Consider the following 11,042-nt stretch of genomic DNA (forward strand, 5'->3'; position numbering starts at 1 on the left):
CCATATGCAGGTTCGTGTCCACCTACTGTCACACATGTCCAGCCACAGCTCCAAACTGAACTTTACAAAGACACAGGTCTGTGATTAGCTTACAAAGGAGCTTTCTGGTGGTATTTTTTTTCCATATGCATAAAATTCGCCTATTTCACAATACTCTCAAAACACTGGGGGAAATTTAAAAGCATGTTGCACTTACCAAGGGATACACGTTGGCACTGTCATCCTTTTGGAACAAAATGTCCTCGGTGGCAGTGGAGACCAGTGACACCTTAGGGATCCTTGCTTTGGGCTGGAATTCTTTTTCTTTTTTCTCATTTACGTATAATACTCTTTTTTCTTTTCTCCCTTCTCTCTTTTCTGGCTCCAAGTCTCCCCTTTCTGGTTCCAAGTCTCTCCTTTCTTGTCCCAATTCATCTTGGGGCCTCAGGTCGGTTCTCTCTGCAAGCTCGCCTGAAGGCTGCTTTTCAGGGGAACTAAGCTGTTGTTCCGCAGAAGTGGTCAGATCCAAATCAAGAAACTCTAATTCTGAGACCATGCTTCTTGGAAGTTCGAGTGTTTCCAAAAGCTCTGATTGTAATGAATGCTTTGACTCTCTACCACTATAGGTTTTCTTAAAAAAGAAATAAAAAGGAGATTGTGATTCCAAATACAGTACACGCTGCTACATGCCCTCATTTAGTTTCCTTTCTCTTCCTAATCAGCCAGCCTTAGTGTTAGCCTCACATCGGAATTATGAAGCACTTTTTTAAAAGAGCCTGGGACATTCTGTACTCAAATAACATGAATCGTGGGTGTGTCAGGTTTATCCTTGGCCTACTAGCAGACCCACAACAGCAAAATTATTCTTCTAAGTGGCACTGGTGGCCTCCAAAACCACCACAGAGCCACAGAGAGTCACTTCTCCTTGGACCAGAGGTGATTTCTACAAGCACACTCCAGCTAACCCCTGTCCTTTAAGTCAGCCCTGGTACACACCTCCTCCAGGAAGCTTTCCCTGATCATCCTCCAAGCTGGGTCAAGTCGGCCTTTATATAGATACATATCTCCTAGGTACCTCTCAATCACTGCACTTAGTTTTATAATGTTTGCCTCCCTACATACCCTAGAGCTCCTTAAGAGAATGGACTGTGTCTCACTTGGTTTTATATCCGCAGAGCCTGGCAGGTAAGTGGGTAACAAGCATTCAGTTAATGATTAGGAATGAATGAATGAACAAACGAATGATTGAATGAATGAAAATTCCTACTTACTGGGAGTGTTCCTGACAAGACTGATTGGGGATCAGTTGGTGTAAGTCTCTCCAAACTGATCATGGACTTGGTGATTTCTTGGGGCTTCACTGTGGCTTCTTCCTGTGCTCCTGCTGCCTCCTCCTTCCCAAATTCTTCCCCCTCTTCCTCCCCCTCCGCTTCCCCTCCCTCCTCCCCCTCCTCCTGAGACCCTCTCCACGCTAATGTGTTATCTTCTTTTAACTCCTGTTGCATGTTTTCTAGCCCTTCAGCGTTTGGATATTTTTCTTCTTTTTCTCCTTCCTCCATTTCTATTTCTCCATTTTCTTCTGTTTCTTCCAGTGGGTTTTCCTCTGCATCTGACATTCTTCTCTTTGGAGATCTCTAGAGAAATTTTGAGCATAAAAGTCAGCAGGGCCCTCTGTTTTCCATTTTGATTTCCTGGTCCACAAACCCATCAATGAAAATGCGCAATACCAGCTCTGTTCCTTTCCATGGGAATAAAAAGAATGCCATACTCCTGGGAAAGCCTGTCTCAAATCTTTAAAAATATTGATCCCGGGCCTCATCTTTCTGAGGATAATTTTAGAGCCCTCTAACTCAGTGTATATATATTCATATTCCCACAGGCAACAAAATGATAACTCAGGCATTAGCAACAGTTCTAATAATACGAACAGGGAAAGAAGCGGGTACCTTAGCAGTTAAAAGTGTTGGCTTTCCAGTCAGCCTCTCCTGGCATTGAATCCCAGTTCCACCACTCAGGTGCTCTGTGACCTTGGGCAAGTCACTTTACCCCTCGGAGTCTAAAACTGCTCACAGGCAAAATTAAAATGATAACCCTAAATTCTGGGGGTGTTGTGAAGATTAGATGAAATGACATATGTAAAATGCTCGAGTTGCAGCACAGAGTGCTTGAGAAATGGTAGCAGTCTAGAAAGTTAAAAAGCCTAACATATTCTCTCGTTTATTCCTTACAGCAAACTTAAGAGTCTGAAGCTCTGAGAGGTAAAGTGACTTATTCAAGGTCATACAGCGAGTAAGAAGCAGACCTCTCAATGTTCAGTGCCGCCATCTGAAAAACTGCTAAGATTTCAAGTCTAGGGCCCTTAGTACAGAGCCTCTTCCGACTGCCAAACTTTACCAAATTCTTCATGGGGGGTGCGGGGAGCAGGTGTGTGCGTCCGTGGCAGCACAAAGCCCAGGCGTGGCCCCTTCCTCCAGCTCAGGTCTGCCTGGAGCTGCCCCAGGCCGAGCCCAGGTGGGGTGAGCGCCCCCCAAGAGGCACCAGGTCCCTCCTTGCCGGGGCGTCCGCCCCTGACTCACATAGCGCGCCCACCCTGGTCCTCAAGGGCCGGGGTCTTCCCGCCGCGTGAACCCCTCGTCCACCTCCCGGCCTCCGCCTCCAGCTGCCGCCGCTTTCACCTCCCAGGGCTCCCTAGTTACGGTCGCCACCCAAGCCCCGTCTCCATGGTAATCGCTGCCGCCGGCAGGCGACGGGCCGTAAAGCAAGAAGGCTGGACAGCGGTCACGTGCCCAGAAAGCGGCGGGAGCGGGAGCGGGGAGTTGGTCGAGCTCGCCCCCTGCCGCCGCGACTTGGGAGGCGAAATTGGCTTTCCCCTCATCTCTCCTCCCCTCCCCTCCCGCTCTCCCCCGTGTTTTCCCTTGGTGCCATCCCCTGAGAAGCTGCAGCGGCCAATCCTAGCAACTCTGACTTTCTGAAGACTTGACAAAGTTACGGGAAGAAGTACGAACGGTTTGATAAAATTCTCTTCGTCAAAAGCAAACTAAATTTCCCGGTCTCACTGGTGCAGCACACAGCTGTCCTCCCCACCTCCTCGCCCGGGCACTAGATGTTGTACAGAAAATTTTAGCCAGATGGGATTAAATGTTTCATAGGTTACGTTATCTTATCACATAACATTTCTGCCAAACCAGTTTGTTAAATCTATTAGGGTGACTCCACCTCCAAGTGTCTCTCCACTAGAACCTCACAAAAGACAGCCCACCGGCGTGGCCATCCTGAGGTTTCTGAAGGCGGGGACTTGCAGGAAACCAGCCAAAGGCACTGATGCAGAAGACTCTGCTGCTATCATTTTAGGAGGATGTGAATGAGTCTCTCCATCCCCACCCCACCCTCATACCCCAATGCTGGTTGCTATATTTGCATACATCTCAAAAAAAAGGGATTGCTCTGTGTTTATTATAGTCTAGGGCTTATAAAAGATTGGAAAACACGTGGAATTAGAAAAACAATTTAAACAGCAAACACTGGTAAACACAGCACGTTTGTGGTTACAAGGGGGGAAATCCACGTGGACATTCGGCTAGAGTACATAGTGTTTGGGGGCAGACACTCAACAGGAAGGCTTTCCAGCCAAGTATGAGTACCCATGGCTGGAAGCACACCTAGTACTGACTCCCGTCAGGGTGAGCTGATATCTATATCTAAGCCAAGCAAATCCAGGCCTGAGGAGCCCAAGCATGCCTCAGTAGAATGTGCCAGATGCCCTCTGAAACAGAAAGTGGTCTGCAAGAACTGTGGAAATAAAACACTGTGATACGGTGAAGAGAGAAAAAAGTAAAGCACGAAGGCACTTTCACAAAGTGAAACTCACTTTGCCATGTTAAAGAGAGAAAATAAAAGGAAGGAGGAAGGAGGAATCAGCATTTGCAAGAAGACAGCTCTGCACACACTGCTGGTTCCCATCAGCAATGTCAATACACCTTAGCAGTCTACAAAAGTGCTGATCCGAGGGCAGGCCCAGGAGATTCAATTATCCTGTACCCGGAGCAGCGATGCTGCAGTGCAAACGCAGGTGCAGCCTGAGCGTCTGGAACCCCCGTTAACTAAAGGATGACGTCCCAGAGATGTTGTTGGTCAAATCTTGACTTCAGTACAATTGTTAGTTTGTTCTGCCCAACTTTCATGAGGCTGATCTAACTCCCATCTGAGCTTTGGCTTGAGAAGTTCATAGGAAATTCAGCTGGGGTGATAACATGCTCATATCAACACTGTAAAACTGTTTATTTGGGGGAAAAAAACAAAATTTCTAGAAGCATAAAGTCACATCAGCACCTACCAGAGTAACTCCCGCCCACTTGCTCACAATCCAGAGGATCCCCATTTAGGGCCATGGCCTAATTTGCAAAAGATGCTAAACACAAATCTAGTCTTTAACAATGCGTTAATCCCAAGAGATCACACTGGGATGCCACAGCGTTTCCACCACCTAGAAGTTCAGGCTCCCAGCCTCTTCCAGATCCTTGAGCTTCAGGAAGAGAAGAGAAGGAGGAAATGCCCACTAGACCCAAGTCTGGGGCAAGGGAATATGCTTTCCTGTTTCTGTTCCCCAGGGACAATCATCTTTGCAAAGGAATAATGTTGCAACTGGAAGGAAAAAAAAGGAACAGTGTAAGTTTGTGGCTCCATTCAGGAAGATCAGAAGTGAGCCGTCCTGAGCTTTTCACCTACATGCTTTCATTCTTTCAAAGCAAACGTCCAGTTAATAAAAGAACCAGAGCGACCAGGGCTCCCTCCACCTCCATACCTGGAATCTCATTCCCGCCACAAGGATTTATCATGAGTTGCTACAGGCAGTCTGGAAATTCCCTTCATTTCCCAATGACCCCACCTCCTGCCCGCAGCTTTGTGTCTAGCAAGCATTCAGTGCACGCTGCAGTGTGAATGAACGAACACGGATACTTTACCCCAGCAGTCCTTTTCCTGCCCAGCGTATCGGCACGAGTCTAAGCTGGTATTTCTCCCCTCTGCGGATCACTGTCACATTCAGGGGCTTCTGAAAGGAAAATGAGCTCATTTTATGTTCAACCTCCTTAGTACTCAAAGAGATTCAGGCTAGAATGCTGAGATACTGTCCTATTTTTTTTTTTTTTTTTTGGCCATGTGGCATGTGGGATCTTAGTTCCCCCACCAGGGATCAAACCCACACCCCCTGCAGTGCAGGCATGGAGTCTTAACCACTGGACCTCCAGGGAAGCCCCACCCACCAGACTGGTAGTAAGGATGCTTATTTTAGTTGTAATTCCTACAACTGGTGAGAATGTGGAGGACGTGGCACTCTGGGGGCAGGCAGTGGGGCTACAGATTTGGTACCGTCTTCCTGGAAGAACACAACTGCCCCCAGCAACAACAAAGCATCTTTAAAAGGTGCATATAAGATATATTCTGCAAAAGTGCAAGATGATATATGAACAAAGCATTTATCCCAGGACTGTTTATAAATTTCAAAAACTGAAAACACCCAAAATATCCCTCAATAAGGTATTGTTCAAATACAGTATAGTGAATAGCAGTTCGTTTAGTAAAAACAAAACAAAACCAGCAAAGTATGAAGCCATTTGAATATATGTCCTAAAAGGTCATATGTGTTGTAAATCAAGTATACTTCAATTTAAAAATAATAGTAATTTTAAATTAAATAATAAAAAAATAATAAAAGCTCTAAAAATTCAATAAATAAATAAATAGACATAGGACTTCCCTGGTGGCGCAGTGGTTAAGAATCCTCCTGCCAATGCAGGGGACATGGGTTCGAGCCCTGGTCCGGGAACATCCCACGTGCCGCGGAGCTACTGAGCCCACGTGCTAAAACTACCGAAGCCCACACACCTAGAGAGCCCATGCTCTGCAACAAGAGAAGCCAACGCAATGAGAAGCCCGCGCACTGCAACAAAGAGTAGCCCCCATTCGCTGCAACTAGAGGAAGCCGGCGTGAAGCAACAAAGACCCAACGCAGCCAAAAATAATATTAATTAATTAATTAATCTAAATAAATAAATAGACATACGTGTTGCTTGGTGCATACAAAGTTTTCTGGAAGATAAACTGTTAACAGTGGTTACTTCCAGAAAGAAGCACTAGCAGTCTGGAGTAAGAGAAGAAGACATTTACTTTTTTATCTTTCTGTACCATTATTTCTTCTTTTCTATGTGTATGTATTACCTTAACAAAAAAATTAAAGTAGGTACAATATATACCAAAGAAAATTACGAATTAAAACAAGAGTCATCAAATTTAAAAACTTCTGTACATCAAAGGACACTGTCAACATAGTGAAAATGCAACCCACAGAATGGGAGAAAATATCTGCAAATCATATATCTGATAAGGGATTAATATCCAGAATATATAAAGAATTCAACAGCAACAACAAACAACCCAATTAAAAACTGAGCAAAGAACTTAAACATTTCTCCAAAAAAGATATACAAATGGCCAATAAGCACATGAATAGATGGCCTACATCACTCATCATTAGAGAAATGCAGATTAAAACCACAATGAGATATGACCTTATACCCATTAGGATAGCTATTATCAAAAAAAACAAAGGGGGGCTTCCCTGGTGGCGCAGTGGTTGAGAGTCCACCTGCTGATACAGGGGACATGGGTTCGTGCCCCGGTCCGGGAAGATCCCACGTGCCATGGAGCAGCTGGGCCCGTGAGCCATGGCCGCTGAGCCTGTGCGTCCGGAGGCTGTACTCCGCAACAGGAGAGGCCACAGCAGTTAGAGGCCCGCGTACCGAAAAACAAAAAAAAAAAAAAAAAAAACAGAAAATAATAGGAGTTAGTGAGGATGTGGAGAAATCGTAACCCTTGTACACCGCTGGTGGGAGTGTAAAATGGTGCAGCCACTATGGAAAACAGCATGACTATTCCTTAAAAAACTGAAAATAGGGCTTCCCTGGTGGCGCAGTGGTTAAGAATCCGCCTGCCAATGCAGGGGACACGGGTTCGAGCCCTGGTCCAGGAAGATCCCACATGCCACAGAGCAACTAAGCCCATGCGCCACAACTACTGAGCCTGCGCTCTAGAGCCCGCGAGCCACAACTACTGAAGCCTGCGCGCCTAGAGTCCGCGCTCTGCAACAGGAGAAGCCACCAAAATGAAAAGGCCACACGCTGCAATGAAGAGTAGCCCCTGCTCGCCACAACTAGAGAAAGCCCACGCACAGCAACAAAGACACACCACAGCCAAAATTAAATAAATAAATAAATTTTAAGAAATTGAAAATAGAATAACCATATCAACCTGCAATTAAACATATGGGTATATAACCAAAGAACTGAAAGCAGGGACTCGAACAGATAATTTGTATACCCATTTCATAGCAGCATTATTCACCAAAATGGTGAATAGCATTATCGCCAAAAGGTAGAAGCAACCCAAGTGGCCAACGATGGATTACAGGATAAACAAAATGTAGTACATACACACGGCAGAATATTATTCAGCCTTTTTTTTTTTAATATAAATTTATTTATTTTTGGTTGCATTGGGTATTCGTTGCTGCATGCGGGCTTTCTCCAGTTGCGGCGAGCGGGGGCTACTCCTTGTTGTGGTGTGCAGGCTTCTCATTGGGTTGGCTTCTCTTGTTGCGGAGCACGGGCTCTAGGTGTGCGGGTTTCAGTAGTTGTAGCACATGGGCTCAGTAGCTCCACGGCATGTGGGATCTTCCCAGACCACGGCTCAAACCCATGTCCCCTGCATTGGCAGGTGGATGCTCAATGACTGCGCCACCAGGGAAGTCCCTATTATTCAGCCTTAAAAAGGAAATTCTGACATATGTAACAACCTGGACGGACCATGAAGACGTTATGCTAAGTGAAACACATGAGTCACAAAAGGACAAATATAGTGTGATTCCACTTAGAGGGCTGTATATAGAGCAGTCACATTCATAGAGACAGAAAGTAGATTAGTGGTTGCCAGAAACTTGGGGAGATGGGAATAACTAGTTAGTGTTCAATGGGTAGAGTTTCAGTTTGGGAAGATGAAAAAGTTCTAGAGACGGTGGTGAAGATGGCTGCCGAACAATGTGAATGTACTTAATGCCACTTAAAAATGGTGAATTCTATGTTATGTATATTTTACCATAGTTTTAAAAAATTAAGGCAGATCTATCAATGGGATCTCTGAATCAGAAAAAATAAAGCATGATGAAAAACAAAAAAAAGACACCCACCATTTTTCACCTCGATTGTCACAGAATAAAAGACTGACAAAAACACAGTTGGGGAGGGGTCAAGAAATAAGCACTCACATATACTACTGGAGAGAACATGAACTAACGCAAGCTTCTGGGAGGACACCTTGACAACACCTATCAAAACGGTAAATGTGCATTGCCTTTAACCCAGTAATTCCACTGCTAGAAATCTCTCTGACAGAAACCCTCACACAAGACAAGAATATTCACGACACCACTATTTGTGGTGGCCAAATATTGGCAACGGCTTAAATGTCCAGGTTGGGGGGCTGGTTAAATGAACGTTGAGAAACCAAGCCAGGGAATATGGTACATGTGTACCGATACACATGTACCAACATGGAAATCCCTTCAAAGGGGGAAACATCCAGAACAGTACATAGAGTAGGTCTTCTTTGTGACTTCTTTTTCAAAAAGCAATCACTGTAGACATACACACCCACACCCAAAAAATGTGTGAGAGCTTCACTGATGTGCTTCCAGTTCTGGAAATGATGGCCCTGGGACAGCTAGAAATCCAGAGGGTTTCTACCTATGGCACATCCTAAATGTCTTTCTGATTTGCCCACTTGTACCTCCAGCCCATTCGTCAAAGACACCATCGTCTCTTGACCTGGCTGCTAAAACTCTGTCAGCCCTCCAATCAGCTCTCTACCTGGCCTCTGGAGAAATCTTTTCAAGGCACGAAACTGCTTACAGCTGTTATTCTCCAGCTTGGAAGAAGCTCTCTACTGCTGCTCGGGAACAATGAAGAAGGGCCATGCCTCCTCCCCTCTCCCCCTCTTCCTTGCTCTGGGTTCCAATCAGCCTTCTCTGACCCTCTCACCTCAGGGCCTTAACCCTGCTGGTGGGCTCCTCTCCCTGCCGATCTTGATAAATTTCAATACACTTAGAGGCCACATCTTCAGGAACACTCTCCTTCAACCCCAAACTACATCAGAACCCCACTATTTGCTCTCCTAGCCCCCTTGAACTGTCCCTTCATAGCACTCATTGGAGTGTACAATTACACACCTGTGATTATTTGATTAATGCTCATCTCCCCCACTAAAATGTTCCCACGGACCCTTGGTTGGCCTGTTTTGTTCCCTGTTGTAGTGCCTGCACCTTGCCCAGGACTCAGAGCAGGGAAGGTACTACAAGGGAGGGAGAAATCCAGGACTTTTATTCTTACTTGAAATATGTTCGCATTGTGTGATTTTTTTTTCACAATAAAAACACACTATTTTTATTATTGAAATATAATTCATATACAATAAATTCACCATTTTAAAGTATATATTCAGAGACTTGTCCAACCATCACCACTAACTAATTTCAGAGCATATTTCCATCACCCAAAAAGAAACCCCATACCCATTAGCAATCACTCCCCATTCCCTCCTCCCCCAGCCCCTGGCAACCACCAATCTGCTTTCTGTCTCTGCTTTCTGTGCATTTGCCTATTCTGGACATTTTGTAATTCTAAAATATGTGGCCCTTTCTGGGACTTCCCTGGTGGCACAGTGGTTAAGAATCCGCCTGCCAATGCAGGGGACACAGGTTCAATCCCTGGTCAGTGAAGATCCCACATGCCACGGAGTGACTAAGCCCATGCGCCACAACTACTGAGCCTGCGCTCTAGAGCCCGTGAGCCACAACTACTGAGCCTGCATGCCACAATACTGAAGCCCACGCACCTAGAGCCCTGCTCCACAGCAAGAGTAGCCACTGCAATGAGAGCCCCGTGCACCACAACGAAGAGTAGCCCCTGCTCGCCACAACTAGAGAAAGCCTGCGTGCAGCAATGAAGACCCAACGCAGCCAAAGATAAATAAATAAAATAAATAAATTTAAATAAATAAAATATGTGGCCCTTTCTGTTTGGCTTTTTTCACTTACCAGAAATCCTTTGAAGGTTCGTTAATGTTATAGCATATCAGTACACCAATCCTTTTTATGGCTGAATGAAATACACATTATTTTTATAGTAAAGAAAAATTATTTTAATTTAAGGGTTTTTTCCTTTGAAAATATATGCATTCCAGAAACTCACCTTTACAAAATTATCTAAGGAAACGGAGCTTTGTCTACAAGAGTGTTAATTTTCAGGTTCCCATAAAATTGTAAAGTACCTAAAAGTCTAACAATAGAATGCTGTGGGGTTTTAAAAAACTTTTTTTAATTCACAGAGCAGAGACCATGGAAACCCAGACCCCTGATTCTCAAGCTGAGCTCTGGTTCCAGGAGCACCCTGGGCTCTGAGGGCGTGAGGTCCCCCCACCCCCTCTAGTTTACCCCAGCAGCTCAGCTTTTATCTGTTTGATATATTGGAATTCCCCAGGAAATTTCACTTGAAGGAAAGGTTCTGTTGTTAGAAAACATTCAAAAAAAAGAAAACATTCAATGACTACTTTTGTAAAGAAGGCCTTATACAGTATTATTAACTATAGTCACCACACTGTGCATTCTGGTATACGGTAATACTCTATGCATATCTGACAATGACTAGAGAGTAAATCTTCAAAGTCTTCATCACAAGAAAAAAATGTGTAACTATGTATGGTGACAGATGTTAACTAGCCTTACTGTGGCAATCGTTTCCCAATATATGCAAATATTGAATTACTGTGTTGTATACCTGAAACTAATATCATGTTATTTGTCAGTTATACCTCAGTTTTTTAAGAAAAAGGATTTATAGGCCTATAAAGAGCCTAAGAATATATTTAACTGGAAAAGACAAATTAAAAACCAGTAGCTAGGGCTTCCCTGGTGGCGCAGTGCTTGAGAGTCCGCCTGCCGATGCAGGAGACGCGGG

General features: G+C 44.7%; 2 protein-coding genes across 3 annotated transcripts in view; both read right to left on the reverse strand.

Moving 5' to 3' along the window:
• The window catches only part of CFAP251 (cilia and flagella associated protein 251), a 65,516-nt gene extending 63,921 nt beyond the window's left edge, over nt 1-1,595 (reverse strand). Inside the window, exons 1-2 of the mRNA XM_007448745.1 lie at nt 1,251-1,595; nt 197-610 (exon numbers count right to left, since the gene is read on the reverse strand). Of these exons, the coding sequence (XP_007448807.1) occupies nt 197-610; nt 1,251-1,595 (759 nt within the window). The remainder of the gene's footprint in view (nt 1-196; nt 611-1,250) is intronic.
• A 2,648-nt stretch (nt 1,596-4,243) lies between these two features.
• The window catches only part of PSMD9 (proteasome 26S subunit, non-ATPase 9), a 23,250-nt gene continuing 16,451 nt past the window's right edge, over nt 4,244-11,042 (reverse strand). The window contains exons 5-6 of one of the 2 annotated variants that reach the window (XM_007448702.1): nt 4,941-5,029; nt 4,244-4,620 (exon numbers count right to left, since the gene is read on the reverse strand). In XM_007448702.1, the coding sequence (XP_007448764.1) occupies nt 4,593-4,620; nt 4,941-5,029 (117 nt within the window). In that variant the 3' untranslated portion in view covers nt 4,244-4,592. The remainder of the gene's footprint in view (nt 4,621-4,940; nt 5,030-11,042) is intronic. The other variant, XM_007448703.1, reaches the window with a different exon arrangement.

The sequence above is a fragment of the Lipotes vexillifer genome, unplaced genomic scaffold (assembly GCF_000442215.2).
Source record: "Lipotes vexillifer unplaced genomic scaffold, Lipotes_vexillifer_v1.1 scaffold21, whole genome shotgun sequence".
NCBI lineage: Eukaryota > Metazoa > Chordata > Mammalia > Artiodactyla > Lipotidae > Lipotes > Lipotes vexillifer.